The sequence below is a fragment of the Capra hircus genome, chromosome 5 (genome assembly GCF_001704415.2).
Source record: "Capra hircus breed San Clemente chromosome 5, ASM170441v1, whole genome shotgun sequence".
In the NCBI taxonomy this organism is placed as follows: domain Eukaryota; kingdom Metazoa; phylum Chordata; class Mammalia; order Artiodactyla; family Bovidae; genus Capra; species Capra hircus.
In genome coordinates this window covers 107,217,428-107,239,349 of record NC_030812.1, presented here as the reverse complement: position 1 = coordinate 107,239,349, position 21,922 = coordinate 107,217,428, and the positions used below count along the sequence as shown (strand labels likewise).

The following is a 21,922-nucleotide window of genomic DNA, read 5'->3' as shown; positions in this document are numbered from 1 at the left end:
GTCACGCGTCTTTTTTCATTCCATCCTTCAGGGCACCGGGTGCCAAGGATTGCGCGCGTGGGAAAAGCCCTTTGCTCACGTCACATCGCAGCGAATGCCGCGCTTCAGCAGTGTTTGCTTCTTCCCATCCTCATTTCTGAAGAGTATTCTCCCCGTGGAAAGAGCCCTTCCCTTCCAGGAACGCGGTTTCTTTTTCATCAGCAGCTGCAGTTATTTCGGGACCTCAGAGAACATGCCAACCACCAGGTGGCAGTGTAGGCCCGCAGCCACCGACGCGCCCCACCGGCCTCGCCAGTAGCAAGAGGAGCGATTTTCCAGACAAAGTCAACCTGTTTGTCAGCACCCATTGGCACCAAGTGCCGGGCCCTTGATGGGAAATGCTTGCTGAAAGTATTCACCGCTGGTTTCTATGGGGGTCATCCCAGGACTCCAGACACGTCCCAGGCTTCCAGCAACACAGCATCTGTCCAGCCCCTTCGGCAGAAGCCAGCCTCTGCTCCCAGGGGAACACTTTGCAGTCTTCAGCGAATAGAGCTGAGAGGAAGGCCACAGATCTTGAAGCCAGTTCTTGGCCTCTGCAGGATGGCTGCGGCCCAGACGGGCTTGTGTTCACAGAGCCAAGGGGCTCGCCTTCGGAAGGAGGCAGGAGGGCTCTCTCCAGGTTGACCTAATCCCTGCCGAGCATCGGAAATGAAGTCAGCTTTGCATTTCTACAGCCCTGTTTCTTCTCGGACCATAAAAAGATCTCCAGATGCCTACACGGGAGCCAGGCCTCGCTCTCCTTTTAGGGTCAGAAAAGAGGCAGGGGAAGTAGGTTTCCTCACAGCTTCTGCCGCCTGGACATGGACCGGGAGCGCAGACCTGGGGCAGGCGCGTGGCCAGGCTGGGTCTTGGGGTGCCTCCTCGCCCGCCCCCGAGGGAAGGAGCTAAACTTTCCGGGCCCTTCAAGTATACCCTGAGTCCAGGGACCTGCTGTCACCCCCTGAGTCAGGGAGGGACAGGCCCTTCTGCTTCTCCAACACTCACAGCATCTGACGCGACGGCAGACCCTCAGGACACCTGAAGCTCGTCGCTGCCTGTGCAGGATCTCTGTGTTCTTACAGGGCAGGAGGGCAGGGGGAGACACGTGGACCTGCTGCCCCCACAACGGGAACTACTGCCCTCAGCCCCACACCCCCCATACTCAACCTGGAGCAAAATCAACCTTCTCCCCAACTGCAGGCCGACCTCTAAAACAAGCCTGCATATCCTTGATCAGTGTTCAGGGTCGCTTCTCCAGCTGGGGGAAATGAAAGCCACCGAAAAATTTCCCAATATACTTGTGGTGGCAAATGGCTGATTTCTGAAATAAGGATTTTTTTTACTTGATTTGGATAAACAGCCCAGTCAGAACACTGACAGTGCAGACAGCTGGGAGGGCGCCCCCCGCGCACACCCCCCCCCCGCACACCCCCTTGCAGCATGGTTGGAAGGACGCCCCCGCCTGGCATGGTCCCGCTGTCACCACAGGCTTCACTGGGCCATTCCAGGTCAGCACCGCGGTGATTGGGTTTGAAGACGGATTCTCCATTCTTTCCTGGAATGAATCGCTTTGGAAATGACAGGCCCAGTTTGTTCAGAACAAACACGGAGCCCCCTTCAAAGGGCTCTCGGAGGTGGGGGAGCTGAGTCCCTCTGTGTTTGGGGGGGCGGGGGCTGCTTTGTCCAAAGGCCTTTCCCTGGAGGGTTCAGGAGGTGGACTGCAGGGCCACCTACACATAAACCGACTTTCCTTTTTCCCACCTCACCCCAATCCTGAGACCATTGCAGACAGCCCCCCTCCACGTCGTCGGCTCCCGACAGCCCCTTGAGGCTAACGGAATCCCACAGGAGGAAGGTGAGATGCGTCCCCGGGCTCTGGGCTTTAACCCTGGAGACGGGACCCAAGTCAGTTCTGCCTGCTGTGGGGACAAAACACAGGGCCTTGGTCAGACGGCCTCGCCCCCAAGTCCCGGATGAGGGACCCCGTCTCAGACACTGCTGTTTCATTTATAAAGCGAAAGCTGCACGCACCTCTCAGGTCCTCATGGGGATTAAAGAGGAGTGATTCAGGGAACTGCCTCCTGAGGCCACGAGGGCCCAGCTGGGACTCCCGTGACCTCGCCTACCGCCCCGAGGGGCGCTGTTCTCCCCTACTCCTCTATGGATGACGGGGGATAGTTCCCCTCACCCCTTCTCTTCAGAGGAGAAGCCCTGACCTTCAAGGCACAGCAACCCCATCCCCATGACCCAGCTGCTGCTGCCACCACCCTACCCTCACTGCAAGGCTGGGAGAAAAAGAAAGTGCCACTCAGTCGTGTCCAACTCTGCGACCCCACGGACTATAGCCCTCCAGGCTCCACTGTCAATGGGATTCTCCAGGCAAGAGTGCTGGAGTGGGTTGCCATTCCCTTCTCCAGGGGATCTTCCCGAGCCAGGGATCGAACCTGGGTCTCCTGCACTGAAGGCAGATTCTTCACCGCCCGAGCCACCAGGGAAGCACTCATTCTGAGGCTGGAGGAGGAGAAGTTGAAGGGATATCCTGTCCTGCACCGTCTTTGCAGAGACTACGCTCTGCTGTTCCCTACTCATCAGCGTCCTTAGGAACGTCTGAGCCTGGCCCTGCAACGCCCACCCACAGGGCCACCTCTGCACGACCCCCCTGCGCTGACAGGGACTCCAGGCCAGGGGCCACATCCCTGGTACCGGGTGACCGCCTTTCCCTCAGACACTGGTCACAGCCCATGGGTCCTGTCCCAGGACAGGCAGGAGGACATGCGTCCTGCACAGGATGGTCAGCCGCAGGCCAGCCCAGCCAGAGGACACATAGGCCCGCACCATGAAGGCCGGTGTCCCTGGTGCGTAGCCCCAGGGCAGATGCTGTCATGTCAGGTTCTGGCCCCTGAATACCAGTGTGCAGGTGGTCTGGCCGGATGTCACCCAGACGCAGGCGGGAGAGGGAGCCCAGAACCAACCTGCAGAGCCCCCGGGATGCGGGATGGGGGGAGGGCACAGTGTCGTCTCTACAGCCCAGCTGCTCACTCCCGCCAGCAGAGCAGCCGCCTGCCTTTCCACCTGCCTGCTCTGTTCAGAGGGCTTCCCAAGTGTCTCAGTGATTAAAAGATCCGATGCCTGCCAATGCAGGAGACCTGAGTTCAATCCCTGGTCTGGGAAGAGCCCCCGGAAAAGGAAATGGCAACCCACTCCGGTATTCTTGCCTGGAAAATCCCATGGACAGAGGAGCCTGGCGGGCTACAGCTCATGGGGTCGCAGAGTCGGACACGACTGAGCGACTGAGCCCGCACACACACACTGCACGCAGCCCTGTGCCACCCCTCCTATTCGGGGAGGCCGGGTGCGTCCCCGCCTTGGTGCGCAGAGCCATCTCCATGGCCTCTTGTTGCCGGCAGCCAGCAGGCTCAGCAGCTCCGCGTCTGCACAGTGGTGTGGGGCCCCAGCATGTGCTGAGTGCCTGGTTTTCTGGTTTCCGATGCTCAGCACTCTTACAATTGTAAGCGGGGTGGGGTGAGAGAGGTGGTTACAAACACTCGGTATATTTACCTCAAGCGTGAGTATCCAGATAGATTTTCATCAAACTGAGTTATGAGTAATGCCTCCCAACAGAGCCTTGCGGAAAGCACACAAATAAAAACTGTGTGCAGACTGGTCCTAAAATTCCAGGGGGAGGTTGAAAGCCACGCACGGCCGACCAGCCCCCTGGTGGCAGCTCGAGCGCCACGCAACCGGCCCCCTGCGGGAGTTACCTGGAGCACTGTGGGAGGGAGGAGAGAATGTTCTGGATGGTGAGAGGGGTGGGAGCCAGCAGTTGTGAGCCAGAGGCTGCAACAGCCCCCCTGGGCAAGCCAAGGTGGGCTTCCCCGAGGTTGGCAGGCGCCGGATGGACATGCGAGGGGGCAGTGGACCTCTCAGGTCTGGAGGAAGAGGTCCCAGCTAGCTGAGCCCACACGCGACCCTGGAAGACATAACCCGACACCTGGGCGGGGGTGATGATCTGAGGACCGGGGCGCTGCCCAGCAGCCAGGTGACCAGGCTCCATGTGTCCTGTGATGATGAGCCCAGGGGTTCCAGGAGATCTCTCCTCCCAGCCCCTGTATCCTCCCTTAACCGGTAGCCCCGGAAAAGCCGTCCCTGTGTGTCTGCTGCGGGGACAGTGAAGTCGTCACTGGAGCAGAGCAGTGTTTCCTGGGCAGGCCCCTGGCAAGCATGGCCCCTGCCCACCCGGGGTCCCCAGGGTCCTCCTGAGGGAGGAGCAACCACTTTGAAGTGGCCCCGCCAGTGGGCACCAGGTATAATCTGTAGAAATTGGGCAGCAAGGGGCCTGGGACCTCTCCCCACTGCCCAGGCCTGGATGTCATCGGGGCCCTGCCCGACGTGAGTACCCAGAGCTAGGCAGCAGAGGACGGAGCAGGGCCTGGGAGACCCACTTCTCAGGTGCACTGGGCTGTCAGCCATCTACAGACCTCACCCTGCTCTGGACATCCGCGTCCCCAGTGATAAACTGCGGGGGTGGGCTTGGTAACAGAAGGTAACCAACGCCCTGGGGCACTCTCTGCTGTTCCTGGCCCAGCGACCCAGCATCCAGGTGCTGCTGTGGCCACTTGGTGCATGAGTTTCGGTTCAGAACTCACGGGTCCTGGGGGACTTTCCTCCCCCCACCCCCCAGGGAGCAGAGTGATCGTGTCCTCAGCACGACGACAGGTTTAGCGCCCGGACTTTGGGGAGTGGGAGTCTGCAGCAGACAGAGATCCTTTCCGAGCTGAGGCCAAGGGTCCCAGGCCTCAGTCCTCTCTGTTGTCCACGCATGTCCATCAGGGGGGACCCACGTGAACCAGGCTGCTCTGAGCCCGAGCGGTCTGGTCACTGTCCAGACAGAGGCCAGATGTGGGCGTCCTAGGCTGCCTGGACGGGTGGTCTCTGCCCGCATCGCCGTGCACACATGCCGGTCACCCAAGAGGCTCAGGGCTGTGGGTGAGCAGCTCCTCAGGTCAGGAGGCCGAGTCCGGGCCTGGCTCTGTGGTTCATCTGCTCATCTCTGGGTGGAACTGACCAAGGCCCCCAGCCACAGCATCCCCGTCAGTGAGGGCTTGAACCAAACGTGGCCTCGTCCAGCCCCGCCCGCCTACCCCCCGTGTTCTCCGAGGGCCTTCCTTTCTGGTTATGATGTAAGTCCAGGAAAGGTCATCCCCAAGCTGACCCAGATGCCGGTTGTGACACGGCCCCCACCACCTCTGCCTCTGCCCTGGGACTGGGGTCTTTGAAGGACACTCGAGGACCAGTGGCTTTGCAGCTGGTGTTACCTCTGAGGGGTCCCTGGGCAGGCCATGGGCCTTTCCCAGCCGCCTTCAAGGAGTGGCCGGGTCGTGTGTGGACCAGGCCAGCCACGCAGCCCTGCCTGCTTCTCTCAAAGGCCCTGGAGCTGAGCGGGAGGCCGCTTTGTGACCCTGGCCAGAGGCCGGATGGGAAAGAAGACAGAGGACCTTGTGAAGATAAAGATCCAGTCTTGATTTTGCTGCTAGGGACACAGCCCCAGGAGGAGTCCCGACCTTGTCCAGGACGCCACCTCGTGCTCTGGGGACCTCCTCCGCCGCCCCTCCCCCAGTCCTACGCTCTCCCCGCACCCAAGGGCATGGGCATTAGTCAACCTTCAGAAGTCAGTGTTTATTTATAAAGCTGCTACTGCTGCTTCCAGCATCTGAGAGCATCTTACAGGCATTAATTAAGGAAGGTTCCCAAAAACCCGGGAGGGAAGGGAGGAGGGGCCTGGGGTCGACAGGGACCAGTTCCCAGCTGGGGGCCCTCCCTGCGTTTCCCTGTAGCCTCTCAGTCTCCTCAGGACATGCACATGTGCACACACATGCATGCACGTGAAAGCACATGCATGTATGTATGCACACATGCACACGTGTGCACGCCCAACAGCCCCCTGGCACGCTTCCTAACTGCCTATCCCTGACAGCATCTCCTGAGCCTCCCCGAGCAGTGACCCCTGTAGTCTGACCCCACTGCCCAGGGGGGCGCCCCACAGTCACCCCACACCCCTTTCAAAACCCACTCTGGAAGCCCCTTTCAGCTCCAGGCCCCTCCCTCGTGGTGGGGAGGTTTTCCTTGAAGCCAGAGGGTTGGGAGTGGAAGCCCAGGACTAGAAGAGGGTTCAGAACCCAGCAGTGCTGGACTGGCTCCTGGGGTGCACAGCAAAGCGCCCCGGGATTAACAGCAGGGATGGATTGTCTGGGGTCTGGAGGCCAGAAGTCAGGCTAAGAGGCCAGCAGCAGAGGCTTCTTCTGAGGGACAACTGGTCCACACCTCTACTCACCTCTGGCGGCTTCCGGCCGTCGATGGGCGTTGGGGGCATATGGGAGGGGGGCTTCTCAGGGCCCAGAGGCGCCACCTGGGCTCTGCTTCCCCCTCATGCAGTGTTCACCCTCCCCGTGCCTCTGCCCCAGAGTCCCCTCCAGTAGGACATCCGTCGTGGAGGATGAGGGCCCATGCTGCTCCACGAACTCTGAGCGAGGTTACATCCGCAGGTCCCAGGGGTTAGGACCTCAGCTTGCAAACTGGGGTGGGGGGCCCCATTCAACCCTCACCGCTGTGTCTCTCTCCCGAATTTCACACAAATGGGTCACGTAGCCCATGGTCCTGGTGGCCTTCCCCAGCTCCCGTGCTCCACCCCACGCCAGCTTCTTGTCTGGGAGGTTGGTTTCGAGGGCCCCTGAGCTGCTAGACCTGGGGCGGCCTTCGAGGGCGTCCAGGCAGCACTGCCGAGAGCACTTACCCGCGTGGCTCCCGGTGCAGGTCTGGGCTTGTTCTTGAGAGTGGAGGGGTCGCCGGGAAGCAGCCCCCTCCCAGATAGGCTGCAGATGGTGTCCCATGACTCCGCGCCCCTACAGCAGCCCCTCCAGTTCTAACCTGTCCCCTCTGATGTGGTTTGTGGTGTCTGGTGGTCTAGCTTGTGTATCCCAGATAACTCCAGATGTGGAGCATGGGTTCTGCACGTGTGGTCCTGGCCACGCACATGTGGTCTTGGAGCCACACTCCAGCACTTTCTTGCCCTCTTTTCAGTGTGGGTCTGTCCCCATCCTATTCACGTCCCCGCTGAGTCTTCTGCTGGAGAGGGAGACGCCTTCAGTCTGTTGCCTTTCCATCTTCTAATGGTGCATTTTGACACAATTATAAATGCTCTTCATCTTAAAGAAGCCCAAGTTATTAAATTTTCTCTTACAATTTAGTGCTTTTTGTGTTTTAAGAAATCCTTGCCAAGCCCAGGGTGTGTATTTTTAATTTACGTCAGTATGATCATGTTACAAATCCTTTCTTCCCACGAGAACTGTTTACACTTTTTATCCTTCGCCGTCTGCACATGGAATCTGCCGTTTCCAGTCAGCTGTTTGTCCCCACAGCCCCTCACCCTGTGCGCTCCCTGCGGTCACTCCTGTGTCGTACTGGACGGTGCTGCTGGGGGTGGAAGCGCCTGGTCCAGGCAACCTCTGTCCTCACGCTGGGCAGCTGCTCAGAACTTGGTCTCCAGGCTGACCCATCCTTCCCTCTGCGGAGGGCAGCACAGCTAAGGGGGTGCTCCAGGTGCCGGGACCGCCAGGCAGAGACCTGGACCGGCAGGCCTGGGACGCAGCCTAGGGACCTGCATTTCCGGCAGGCTCCCTGCAGGGCTCTGATCTGCAACCAGATTCCTTCTATTCCAGGAGCATTGATTGGGCACTTGCTGTATGTCTGTACTGATTCAGTGCTGGGAATAGTGAACAAAGCAAACAGCCTTCCTCTGAGAGGAAAAGATGAATAGCCGATGGGAGAGATGAGAGTGATGTGCACACGTCACACTGCCCTCGGGTCAGAAGTTTCTCGTGGCGTCTGCCTCCTTGGCAGCCTGTGGGCTTCCCCCTCCCTGCAGGAGCCCTGCTATCGTGGCTCCAAGCTCCCAGCCCCCACAGAGCCGGAGTATGGCAGGAGGGTTTGCTGGGTCCTGACAAGAAGAGAAAATGAGAAATGGACAGGGAGAGGGGATGCAGGGGTAACAGATGGGGAAAGTGAGGAGGGTCCCGGATGGCTCACAGACAAAGTTGCCTGGGATGAAACTTCTCCAGGGGACCAGGCATGCATGTGCGTTAAGTTGCTTAGTCATGTCCAACTCTTTGCAACCCCATGGACTGCAGCCTGCCAGGCTCCTCTGTCCAGGGGATTCTCCAGGCAAGAATACTGGAGTGGGTTGCCATGCCCTCCTCCAGGGGATCTTCCACACCCAGGAATCAAACCTGTGTCTCTTATGTCTCCTGCATTGGCAGGCAGGTTCTTTACCACTGTGCCACCTGGGAAGCCCCCAGGGGACCAGGAGGCCCCATGAAAGGAGAGATCAAGGCAGTGAGCTGGAAGGACAGAGAGCACGGGACCCAGAGGCCAATGGTCTCGGTCCAGTGAGCCTGCAAACACCTGGCTGCAGAGGCCCTGGGCACCCCGCTCTCGCTGCCCTCTGCCTCCCGCCCCCCCACTCTCCCCCTCCCGCTCAGGGGAAATGAGGACACGGCTTAGGCTAAGAGGGATGAGCCTCTAGCTGCACTTCCCAAAATTGCCGAGAGGCTCCCGCTGCCTGTGCTCGCTCACGTGTGGCTCCCACACAGCTGCTGACACTCGGGGTGGGCAGAGCAGCTGCACGGCTGCCCCCCAGGCCTCCCCACTACCCCCCAGGGATGTGCCACGGCACCCTCCCCATAGAGGGCGACTGGCCTGCCGATCCGCCGTGGTGTGAGGACAGTAACAGGACAGGAAGGGCTAGGGTGGCTGCAGGACCCCATGATGAGGGGGCTCTGCAGAGCTTGGGCAGTGGGCAGGGATGAACCATACACAGTCCTCCAGGCCTGGGCTTCATCCTCTGGGGGGTGTGGAACTGAGAGCCAAAGAAATGAGGGGTGTTACTCTCCCTTCCCACTAGAACCTCTGCCACTCTTTCTCCAGGTAAAATCAGGATCCCTTCCTTGGAAGCACCCAAGGGCATCGTGGACTGAAACTCCAGTCCCCTGTACTCTAGGCAAGACCTGGGACACCCCCTCGAAGGACACTGGCCAGTGAAGCCGCCTCCTCCTTCCTTCCTGGAACACAGGGTCCCTTCCTCAAGGAGCGGGCACGCCAGCTCCCCTGAAGGCATCCTGGGCTGGAGGGTCGCCCGTCAGTCAATGCACAGGAAGAGAACTTACGTGTGAACAGTAACAGAGGCCGTTTCTCAGCGCCAGCTCCCGTGCTAAGAACTTGGGCAGAACCTCATCCATGCTCAGGCGTGCAGCAGGAACGTTGTCCGAGCAACACCTGGCCTCTTGGTCTTCCTTGGTACCAACGCCAGCCCCAGGTGAGACCCTGGGACTCAGACTCGGGAATGGGGACCGTCCTCCTCCCATCTCTCCAGCCCACCTTATACCTTCAGGTGACAGTGTTGCTCACTTCAGGCCGGTATGTCAGAGCTAAAGTCTGCCAGCAGAGGGCGCCAGTGAGACTCTAGGGAGAATGTGTGCCTTCCTGCTAAAAAGTATAGAAGCATGTGGCAAGGCCCTTCTTTCTCCTGCCTTGAACTCATATGTGATGTCTGGAAGAGCAGCAGCCATCTTGTGACAATGAGGTGACAAGCGTGAGGATGAACCCAGAATACAAAGGAGGGGAGAGTGGAGAGATGAAGCACCCAGACCCTGGCTCTGTGCCGAGTCCTCGGTTGTTAGCTGGGCTTCCTGTTACCTGCACTGAATACATACTTGCCCTATGCAGACAGGGAATGTCATCTCTGTTCCACAGACAAGAAAAACAGGGTGCTCTGCATGACAATGCTGAAGAAATGAGGTAGAATTCAGACCCAGAACCCAGACACCAGAGCCTGAGCTCTCATTGCCTATGAAGTCTGTTAAACAAATGAGTCGTTTAAGTAAGATTGCAAGGAAAATGTTTGTTCTATTTAAAAGGATAATTACAGGCTAATTACCAATGAGTCCTGCCTTCCTATTAAATTCAGTGCAGTGGCCCCAGCTCTAGGGACCGATGCATCCTTCCCTGGCGGTGGTCACTTGGATCACTCCTCCCCAGAGGATCTGGGACTTACCAGACTGAACAAATGCAAAACCTGTTGTGGGGCCAGAGCTCAGGGCAGCCTGGGCGGACACCATGCCCCAGCCCTGTCCCAGCCACCCAGTCCAAGACGGAGCCGGGGCCGCCAGGGGAGCCTCTGCCCTGAGTCCCACCTGCAGTTACAGGCAGAGACCACGCACCAGTCCTCCAGCACTTTCTGGAGCCCTCTCTTCTAGCTGCCTCTCGAGCCCACTCAAGGTTGGCAGTGGCTGGGAAGACAGAGGCTGTGGGTTCCCTCTGTGTCCCCTCAGTGAAGCACGGTCCTGTCCTGCCCCCGTGGTGCTGCTCAGCCTCCGCCCTGGACCACGTCACATTCCCATGTGTCACCCCCAGCCCAGCTCTGAGCCAGCCCCCACTCGTGGGTGCAGGAGGGACTCAGTGGCTGGCAGCTGGTCTCGTTTCCCCTTGTGGTTTCTCTGTGCTGCTCCTGGGGCTGAGAGAGCATGGAAATTCACCAAGTCCTTTTCCACCAAGTCCCCCCAGCTTCCCAGGCCCTTCGGGGCCTCCCCTTCTCCTTTCCCTCCCCCTAAACACACTCACTTCTTCTAACAGGTATTTATAGACCCAGCAGGTTCCCAAGGGGCCTCTCTGGGCAACCGGCTGCCTGCCTGGCCAGGCTCTAATGAGCCTACACCTGCTGCCCCGGGCTTTGAAGGGTCCGAGACTCCACAGGCAGAAGGTGGGGGTCTGGTGTCCCACAGTGCCAGTGCCAGCAAATCCAGCTTGACACCAGGGTGGTGCTGGGCTTGTCACCTGTGTCCCAGGCATGGTTCCTGTAACCGCAGAGTGGTATGGGGCTGGAAGAGGTGCATGGCAGTTAGACACACAGCACCCTCCCTCCTGGCCTTATTTCTCTGTCCCTCCTCCCAGGTTAAGAGTAGGATTGGCCATGTGTGATTAAAGGCACTGGGAATCTGAGCCCAAGCTCTCCTGGGCCAGAGTCTCCAAATCTCCTGGAGCCAGAACCAGTGCCTTGTAGCAGTGAATGCTTTAAATGAGAAGCGGTCTCCAGGGGTCCGAGCAGGGGTCCAGACACATGGCCCTGCCCAGGGCAGCTGCAGATGTGCCCCTTTCTCCAGCTTTTAAAAAACCCACTCACCATCTTAATCATTTCTAAGTATACAGTTCAATACCACTAAATACCCTCCAGTATTCTTGCCTGGAGAACTCCATGGACAGAGAATCCTAGCGGGCTACAATCTGTGAGGTTGCAAGAGTCAGACATGACTGAGCGACTATCTCACACACACATGCACACACACACACACACACACACACAGACATTCATACCACCATACGAGCATCTCCAGAACTCTGCGTCTTGCAGAACTGAAACACCGCCCTCACCAACACTAACCCCCCAGCCCCTGATATCACCCTTCTACTTTCTGTCTCTATGACTCTGACTCCTCCAGGGATCTCTTACAAGTGGAATCACACAGTACACATCCCTCCCTGTCTGGCTTATTTCACTGATGCAGTGTCCTCAAGTCCCCTCCGTGGTGCGGCAGGTGCCAGAGCCTCCTTCCTCAAGGCTGAGCCGCGTCCCCCTGCGTGCGCAGACCGCTCTGTTTGCGCATCATCTGTTGCTGGGCACCTGGCCCCGCAGCTCGTGGTGATTGTGGCTGAAGCTACTCTGAGTGACAGCTCAGGCCATCCAGGCTCGCAGCCTCCACTGTGTCCTGCTGGCGCGACTGCAGTGCCTGAGGTTTCCCCAGCACCCTATTCTCCTCTTTGTAAATGCTGCTGTTGTTGTTCAGTTGCTTAGCCGTGTCTGACTCTTTTCAACCCCATGGACTGCAGCACACCAGGCTTCCCTGTCCTTCACCATCTCCCAGAGCTTGCTCAAACTCGTGTCATCGAGTCAGTGATGCCATCCAACCTCTATCACCATCTCCTCCTGCCTTCAATCTTTCCCAGCATCAGGGGCTTTTCCAGTGAGTCGGCTCTTCACATCAAGTGGCCAAAGTATTAGAGCTTCCGCTTTAGCACCAGTCCTTCCAATGAATATTCAGAGTTGATTTTCTTTAGGATGGACTGATTTGATCTCCTTGCTGTCCAAGGGATTCTCAAGAGTCCTCCCCAGAACCGCAATTCGAAAGCATCAGTTCTTCGGTGCTCAGCCTTCTTTATGGTCCAGCTCTCACATCCATACCTGACTGCTGGAAAAGCCATAGCTTTGACTATTCAGACTTTGTTGCCAAAGTGACATCTCTGCTTTTTAACCGCTCTCTAGGTTTGTCATAGCTTTTCTTCCAAGGAGCAAGCGTCTTTTAATTGTAAATAGTCCCTTTAATAAACTCTTTCCAAGTCAATTCAGTTGCCATCCCCCCCTTCCAGGGCTTGCCCAATAGAAACAGGGGCAGAGGCCAAGCAGGGCCACAGAGGGGGCTCAGGCCCCTCGTGGAGCCGCTGTGGGCCTGTGGTGCAGCAGCTGGCAAGATACGGGCCTGGGAGGAAGCTGGGTCAGCTCGTGATGGGCCTGGGACTGTGGAACAAGCTCTGGCTTTTACTCTCATCAAGGTGAGCAGCTGCTGGGTCCTCTGAGCAGAGTGACATGGTCTGACTTACGTTTTCAGATGGCTTCCATGGACCTCCCTGGCGGTCCAGTGGTTAAGAGTCTGCGTTTCCACTGCAGGGGACACAGGTTCAATCCCTGGTTGGGGAACTAAGATCCCGCATGCCAGAAGACGTGGCCAATAAACAAATAAATATTTAAAACAAAAAAAGTAAAAGGACTCAGTTTCTGGGTTAGAAATGGACTGAATGGGTGTGAGGGCAGAGTCTCGCTGTCAGAGGCCCTGCACTCACGATGGGGTGATTGGAGGAAAGTTTCTTTTCCAAAGAAACCCGAGTCCAGCCACTGTGCTGTAGGAAAATCAAGCAGCCCATGAGGAGGGGAAGCAGGTCTCCCAGCCTCAGCCCCTGCTGAGGTCCCAGCCGACAGCCAGCAGCGACCTGCGGAACGTGTGAGCAAACCCTCCTGTAGGTGGACCCGCCGGCCCCCACTGAGCTGCCCAAGCTGACACCACGTGGGATACCAATGAGCCTTTTCTGTGGAGCCTTGCCCAAAACACACACTCAGGAGCTAAACAGATAATTGCTTTTATTTTTAAGCCGCTAAGTATAACTTTGCAGTAATAAACAATGAGAGTCTCACTTCTTACCAAAAAGTGTTTACAGCATTATATACCCACAGTTCCCTGCTTTTGCTCCTTCTGTTTCTCCTATCCTATCTGTTCTGTCCCTTCGAGTCTCCAACTGGTGAACTCCTGTTCATCCTTCAAAGCCCAATTCAAATGTCCTTTTCACTATGGAGGATTTCCCTAAAATTGCTCCCTGCCTTCTTCCCACCACAAGGAGAGAATAAATGTCTCTTCTATCCATACTATGCTGCTAAATACTTCACTTAGACATGATGGCACTCAGCTGAGTGGTGGCTTTGAGACCAGAGTCCCTGGATAGATTCTAAGTATTTATCTCAAGCATCATGTCCACCCTTCCTTCCAATCTGTGCCTCACATCTCCAGGGCATGGTGGGGGCCTGACACCAGGAAGATTCCCTAGAAAAGAGGGTTAAATGTAGGGAAGTTGAGATGAAAGACTGAAATACTCTTCCCCTTGTGGGAATAAAAGCTGGATGTAAGAATAAAGCCAGATGTAAGTTCCCTCCTTCCTGGCCGACAGCTGAGTGCTGAGCCCTGAGGTCTGAAGGTCAGAGGCCTCTCTGAGTTTGGTAATGCCCTTAGCTATTGCTCTGGTCATTTTATTCCTGCTAAGAAATGCCCCCTCTGAAGCACTCAACTCTGAAGCCCTCTGCCCTCCCCACCGAGCCCCTGCAGGCCTGGGGAGTCACAAGTGGTGCAGTAAGGGGGCCCATAGCTGGAGCGGGCCAGAGTGGACAACGTGTGCACAGCGAGCTGTGTCTCAGAGAGGCTGGAAAGGCGTGCTTCTTTGCACAGCCTGTTGGGGCACACCCAGTGCTTTACCCCACCATCAGCCTGCTTCTTTGCAAGAAGTCTTCGGGCTTCCCAGCAGATCTGAGGGGCTGGGGAACCAAGTCACCCCCGCGTCTGTGATGTGGACAGGACTTCCTAGCAGCTGCAGGGCTTAGAGCGTCAGAGTCAGGCAGCGGCCACAGTGAGCAGGTACCAGAACTGGGCGGGGCGGGCCGGGGGGTCATGGCTCACGTCACGTGGGGAGTCACCCACAGCAGACACGGAACACGGGTGCAGAGGGAGGCACAAAAGGGAGCGTTTATTTAAAATAACAGTGTCTGGGGGAGGGAGTAATTAGGAGTTTAGGATTAACAGACAAACACTACTATATATAAAATAGATAAACCAGGCCCTACTGTGTAGCACAGGGAAATATATTCAATATCTTGTAATAACCTATAATGGAAAAGAATCCAAAAATAGTGGTCTATGTGTATGCATAACTGAATCACTTTGCTATACACCTGAGACGTTATAAATCAACTATACTTTAATTTTTTAATTGAAAAACAAAAAATTAAAGTAAAAATAAAATGAGAGTTACTCCAAATGACAAACTTTAAGAAGTGGGTGAATACCCCAAAAATCACAAAACCTAGAAAAGTCACAGATTCTTTTTATTTGCTAATTGACCAATACCCATCTGTGGCACTTTTTCTAAATTTGTTATGATTCAAAATGAAGAGTATGCAGAATTCTCCTGAAACCCAGCATTCCTAGGAGCTAAATTCCAGCATCTGTAGCGATCGATGCCCCTCCTGGCACGCAGCACTGACTCCCCACCAGAGATGCACAGGAGTTTGTCATGGGAATCCTTGCTTCTCCGGGCGTTTCTCTGCTTTTGTGGCAGCCCCATGCCCTGTTTTGCAGGAAGCAGCGAGTTTGATCAGGACAAGATTCATCAACCAAGAAGCACTCTGAATGGTGGCAGGGGTGGATGTGGCCTCATATGGCACTATTGCCAGTTTGGGCCCACAGAGACAAGAATTTTCATCAAATCCTGTTGTGTGTAATTCCTGTCGGAAGAGAAGACAGCATATGTCATGTTTATAATTATGGGCAATCAGTGTCGACTGCTTCCTAACAGGAGCACCAGGCCTGGAGAGAACCAGGTCCCTCACTGACCACTTTGTTCCATTGTGGGTAGAATCTTCTGCAGATGAGCTTGTGGTTTTGTTTCTCTCCCCTCCCGCACACTGCTAGCGGGGGATGCTGTGAGGTGGTCACGCTGCTGCTGGGGGTGGTCCTGTTGTGGGGCAGCAGCCCTGAGGGCAGGCGGTGAGTGTCCCTGGAGCCACCCTGCCGGGACGGCTGGAGACAACAGTCTAGGTAGCTACACAAGCCAGACTCATTGTATCCCCACTCGGCTTCCTCTCGGCCGGACCCCTGCGGCCCACAGTGCCCCCAGGTCCACCTAGGATGGGGGAAATCAGACAGTGGGCCTGAGATGCAGATGGACGTAGGCCTTGACCAGCAGCGGCTGGACGAGCATTAGGGGCTGGATCTGTGCAAGGGGTGGGGAGGGCGGGGGGGCGAGGATGGAGCTTCCCAGAAAATGGGTCCCCAACCTAGAACCAGGTGAGATGTGGGGCACTTGGGGCCGCTGACTGTGGACATTATCTGTGACCTGGCCGAAGGCAGCGGGCTGGACGTGGGAGCCCAGGCAGAGACACCCTGTCCCCTCACCTCCCTGAGCAAATGGGGATACTCACACGGACCCCAGGATGGCTCTGAGGTTTCAGGAGCAGATTCGTCACAGGGTCAGGGTTGCTGCATCGTCTCCTGGGTCCAGGGACTGGTCTGCCTCTGTGACATGGGAGCCTGAGGCTCACACGTGGTGAGCCGGCCCCCACTTCTGAAACCAGGATAATCCCACTGAGGTCCCTGCCGCCACCCTCCTGCTGCCGGGCGGGGATTAGAGAAGAGGCCGGCAGATTAACTGGCTCATTCTGTCCCAGCCTCTCCTGTCAGTCCCTCTCCTGGGAGCCTGCTGCTCAGGTGGGGCCGCCCCTCTGCAGGACAGACAGGGGAGCCCCCTCCTCACGCACAGACACTGCAGCCAGGACCCCACTGGAAGCTGGGGAACCACAGGCTTGTCCAGACCCGGAAGCAGAAGGTGTGGGGCCGTGCGAGGGGTCTGGGCAGACAGAGCTCAGGGTCTGAGGCTGCTCCCCAGCCTCATCCCACAGGGGGACCATGCCTGGGCCCCTGAGCATCCATGCAGACCCCAGCCCCACCTCTGTGGCCTGGGCCTCCCTGCGGAAGACAGCGATCCTCCTGTGCCTGCTGTCCAGCACATCCCTGCCCCCAACACAGGGGCAGGTCAGGATCCCTGTGGAAACGTAAGCCTCGAGGCCAGCCCCCTGCCCCAGAGACCCTTTCCTCCCTCCCCACCCCTCCCCGGCCCATCTCAGTCCTCGCCCCCCAGTCCCCCTATCCTTTTCTCCTGTGAAACTCTTCTCTTTCCCAAACCTCTGCCATTTAGGGCCCCACCCCCATCCCCTCCCCAGACCTGATCATGGAGGTCCCCACAACTCCTGGCACCCTCAGCACCTGGGGGGTGATTGCGGGATGAGCAGTTGGAGTGGGAGCCGAGTTGCTGGAAGTGACCATCAGGGTCCCCCAAGGATTTGCCAGGAAACCCACATCTCGACATTATGAGGGTAAACAGGCCTAAACTGACCACCAGCTTGTGCAGCCAGGAGTCAGGGAGAGTGAAGGGGGTTCCCCATTCCCTTTTTATGCCTGTCTGCCTCCCTCTTGGCCCCAGTCCTACATTCTGTCACTAAGAGCAGCTCCAGGGAAGCTTCCAGTCATTCTGTGTATAAACTACTGTGTGGCTCCGTGGGGGTGTCTGGTCTTTAGTGCTTAGTTCTGGTGGCTCCGTTAAATACAGTTTCAATTGGGATGGGTGCAGAGCATCCTGGACTAAAGGGGCTACCTGTTCATCACACCTGAGCCCAGCACAAGTCAGACTGCTGTCAGCCTTGGTCTTACAGAAGGGGGCCCTGCAGCCCACGGATGCCCGGGGTTTGTGTGGGGCTGAGCCGTGCACGAGGTTTGAGGTCCACTGTCCCCATGGAGGGGGTCCCACCTCTACTTTGTCACCTGCCTGCGGCCCCAGCCTCCCAGACACAGCTCAGAGGTTCGGCCTCTCTGCCTCACATCCCCCCACCAAGCCTTTAGAAGAGGAGTCGTGGCCCCAGGGTGACCTGCAAGGGGCAGCTGGAGGACAGCTGGCTGAGAAGCTGCATCTGTGCACGTCCTCAGGGTCTCCCGCCCAACCTGCCCACGCTCAGCCTCGCTCCCTTCTCTCTAGCCCTCGGGGTGTGGGGTTAGGGCTTGGCTCTGGGTGGTCAGCTCTGCCCCTCAGCGGGGTCCTAGCCAAGGGGTTCTGATCATAGTGTAACTGTTGAGTCCTGACGGGTCCTCTGGATCCCTGCCCTACAGGGGGTGGACTGTGTTGGTGTGTTTTCCTTGGTGTACGGCAGTGTGTAATTGTGTGTGTGCCTGTGTGTGTCCCTGTCTACCTGTATGTCTATGTTATGTGTGTCTCTGCATGATTGTGCGGGTTTGTGTATGTGCATCAGTGGGTGTCTCTGCGTGTAGACACAGGCTTCCTATGTACATGCGTCTGTGTGCATCTGTCTGTGTGTGTGTGCATACGTGTATACATGTGTGTGCATGGGTGTGCATCTTTGTGTCTTTGTGTCTGTGTGCATGCATGTGTGTGTGCAAGGGTGTGTGTACGTGTGTGTGCGTGTGTACACACACGTGTGTGTCTGCACATGCATGTGTGCATCTGTCTGTGTGCACGTGTGCGCATCTTTGTGCCTCCATGTGTATGTGCACGTGTGTGCATTCATGTGTGCATGCACGTGTGTGTGCGTGCGTGCATGCACACATGTACTCCTTCTGTCCGGCAGAGTGAAGCTGTGGGCAGACACTTTTGGCCGGGACCTGTATAACACTGTCACCAAGTACTCAGGCTCCCTCCTGCTGCAGAAGGTCAGTCCACCTAGGGCGGCTGGGCAGTCAGCCAGGTGATCAGAGCCAGGGACTCCGTCCTGGTGGGGAAGCAGGATGTCTGTGCTTATGAAGGGCCCTGGGGACCATCTAATCCAATCCCCATTTCAGACGGTGAAACTGAGGCCCAGGGAGGGGAATGATTCGCCCAAGACACAGAGCAAGCTGGTGGGATGTCAGCTCAGGGGCCGGGAAGCCAACCCTGAGATGGGATCCGGGAACAAGAGGTTGTGGGGGTGAGGGACCAATGGGAGAGGGAGTGGGTGGGCCAGATGCAGGCCCCACACTGGGGAGCAGGCAGGGGCCAGCGGAGAGCCGCCCACTCAGTGCTCCACCCTGCCTGCCACGGTGTCCTAGCTGCAGGGCCCCTGGGTGGGAGCTGGCAAACCCTGCCATGAGTAGTTCACTGCTCTGTCGATTAAAGATGACCCGCCGGGTTCTCACTAGACCCCTTAAGCTCCAGTCCCCCTGGCATCACGACTTCCAGACCCTCACAAAGGAGGGTGCTGCTGTCCCACTGCCCATGGCTGAGGGTCCGTGTTCCCCTTCTTCTCCCCTCTGCAGCTTCAGATTGTTTCCTAAGCACTGCTGAAGGAGCCCTTGGCTTTTAAGGTCATGCCTGTCCCCTCCAGCTGTCCTGGCCCTGGGCAGGTAGCAATGCCAGCTCCCCCTGACTCCCCTCACTCTCCCCATCGCCACACCAGCCCCTCAGCCAAGCAAGTTTCCTCCGATTTTCTCCTTCCTCTGACTCATGAGGGAGCTGGAGACGTGGCTGTTTGGGGTGAAAGCCATGGACCTGCAATTTGGGGACTAAGTAACTCGTGCCCAGATGGCTTCCCGGGGCCCAGACAGTGACTCAGCGGCCCTCTTAGTGCCCAGGCTCACTGGCCAAGGGTCAGGCAGTGCCCAGCCCTGCGGCTCACAGGGTGTGGGGTTGGGCACCAAGATCTCGAGCCTCGCAGCCCCTGAGAGCCATCCCTAGAGGCAGCATGTGGAGGCCCAGCCCCTGAGCAGCTGTGTGACCTCAGTTGAGTTTCACGACCTCTCTGGGCCTCAACCTCTCCCTCTGACAGATATGAATCAGAGGACGTCTGATAAGAGAAGTCATTTGTCATCTGCATGGGAGGTTTTGGAGGAGACAAGGCCATCCTGGCCCCGGTGTGAACATCCAGTGGGAGGGCAGAGGCTGCTATCCATCCGGGTGGACTTCTGGGTCCCAGAAAACAGGTGTGTGTCTCCATGTGTCTCCTGAACAGAAATACAAGGATGTGGAGTCCAGTCTGAAGATCAAGGAGGTGGATGGCTTGGAGCTGGTGAGGAAGTTCTCGGAGGACATGGAGACCATGCTCCGCAGGAAAGTGGAGGCTATCCAGGTGCTCAGCCTGGGGGCTGGGGGGCCCACCCACCCTAGACACTGAACACCTGCCCTGGGCCCTCCCACCCACATCACCTTCCGCCCCGTAGCTCTGTGAGCCACCAGACTCTTGCAAAGAGGAGGTGGGGTGGGGGCAACGGGAGAGAGGGGAGGGCTGGGGTGGGTACCCTGCCTTAGGGAACAGTGTCCGGGGCTGGAGGGTCAGCCCATGGTGTCAAGAAGGACCTGCATCATGATCTCAGGTTCAGTAGTGGGACGGGGTGCAGAATGAGGGCCCAGGAGTTACCACTGGGTGAATGGTGGGTGGGGGCGGAGGGTGGGAGGGCCACGGGTTGACTGACTGCCTGTGACGTGAACCCCCTCCCCCTCCTCCCCTCTTCCTTCCCTCTTCCTCCCCACCCTCCCCCTTCCCTCCAGGGTCACAGCCAAACAGACCCTCCATGAGGGTGCCATGGGGAATCTCCTGCAGAGCAGCACTAAATAAGCTTTGCCCCATGGAACTTCTTCATCTTGCCCTCAGACACGAGGGTTGGGTGCAGGGCAGCAAGGATTGCTCTGCGGTTCACAGGAGGATAAACAGAGACCCAGAGGGTCGCAGATGGTGTAAAACCCCATCTTCCTGGTAATAAATGCCCTGCTGTGTCTCTACTTCTATTCACTGCGCCTTTTTTTTTCCTTTATCTTTTTTTTTTTTAAGTTATTTGTTTATTTATTTGGCTGCACTGGGTCTTAGTTGCAGCATGTGAGGTCAAGTTCCCTGATCAGCGATCAAACCCATGGCCCCTCCACTGGAAGCTTGGAGTCTTTACCGCTGGATCACCAGGGAACTCCTCTTTTTTTTTTTTAATGTATTTTATTTATTTATTTATTTTTGGCTGCTCCATGAAGCATGTGGGATCTTAGTTCCCCAACTGGAGTTCACCCCCAAACCCCTTGCAGTGGAAGCACAGTCTTAATGACTAAACCCCCAGGGAAAACCCAACGACTTTAATTTTTAAAGCAGTGTTAGGTTGACAGCAAGATTGTGAAGAAAGCACAGAGTTGCCATTTACTCCCCTGCCCTCACAAACGCAGCCTTCCCAGCTACCAACACTCCCACCAGGTGGTACACTTGTACAATCAACGAACTGACCCCGATGCGTCATTGTCACCTGAAGTCCGTAGTCTGCTTGAGGGTTCACTCTTGGGGGTGTGCATCCCAAGGGTTTGGACGAACATGTAATGACCTGTACCCACTGCCATAGATCACAGAGTGGGTTCACTGCCTTGAAAGGTCCTGCTTGCCCCTGGCCACGGCTGACCTTTGGGCTGTGTCCCCAGGCTTCTGTGTCTGACCTTCCCCGGAACACTGCGTAGTTGAAAGGACCCGTGTGTCGCCTTGCAGACTGGTTTCCTGTCCTGTGACCTGCATCTGCCTTTTGGCCACTGAGACTAGCGCTGCTGTGCACGTTCATGTGCAGGCGCTGGTCTGTCTGTCCCCGGTTCTCGTGGGTGGACCCCTGGGAGTGGACCTTACGGGGCCCCTGGCCTCCTTTCCCCATTCACTCTCCCCCTCGTGTCCCCGCTGCAGAATCTGGTGGAGGCTGCCGAGGAGGCCGACCTGAACCACGAATTCAACGAGTCCCTGGTGGTGAGTCCTCCTGCCCCACAGCCCTGGGAGGAACGACAGCTAAAGGCCCGGAGCCCTTCAGGCTGGGTCCCCTGAGGACGGGACATGGGGCGAGGGTGAGGGGAGGAGGCCCAGCATCGTCTTTCAATGCATGCAGGTGTGTGTGGACCTGAGGGTTGGTTCTGAACCGCACAGGTGTGTGTGGACCTTCAGGGCTGGTTCTGAACCGCACAGGTGTGTGTAAATGTGAGGGCTGGTTCTGAACCGCACAGTGTGTATAAATGTGAGGGCTGGTTCTGAACCGCACAGGTGTGTGTAAATGTGAGGGCTGGTTCTGAACCGCACAGGTGTGAATGAACCTTCAGGGATGGTTCTGAACTGCACGGTGTATATAAATGTGAGGGCTGGTTCTGAACCGCACAGGTGTGTATAAATGTGAGGGCTGGTTCTGAACCACACAGGTGTGTATGAACCTTCAGGGATGGTTCTGAACTGCACGGGTGTGTATAAATGTGAGGGCTGTTTCTGAACCACTCTGAGTCCTTGAGGAGCCATTTGCAGCCCAGTTGAGCGCCAGACTGCAGGCTGTCTCTTCAGAGGGAAACCCCCTGCAGGGACCCTGTTCTGGGTCCCAGGAGCCCTCCCACTCCCATTAGACCTCAGGGTGCTGGTTGAGGGCACCTCCATCTGTCCACCTCCCCTGAATCTGTGTCTGCCTGTCTGTCCCAACGCTGGTTGTGTCCACACACCAAGCAAAGTGGG

At 57.2% G+C, this 21,922-nt stretch overlaps 1 protein-coding gene across 1 annotated transcript in view; it reads left to right on the top strand.

The window, feature by feature from the left end:
• CACNA2D4 (calcium voltage-gated channel auxiliary subunit alpha2delta 4) overlaps positions 16,347-21,922 on the top strand; it is a 65,356-nt gene continuing 59,780 nt past the window's right edge. The window contains exons 1-4 of the mRNA XM_018049066.1: positions 16,347-16,492; positions 18,077-18,158; positions 19,433-19,549; positions 21,122-21,181. Of these exons, the coding sequence (XP_017904555.1) occupies positions 16,347-16,492; positions 18,077-18,158; positions 19,433-19,549; positions 21,122-21,181 (405 nt within the window). The remainder of the gene's footprint in view (positions 16,493-18,076; positions 18,159-19,432; positions 19,550-21,121; positions 21,182-21,922) is intronic.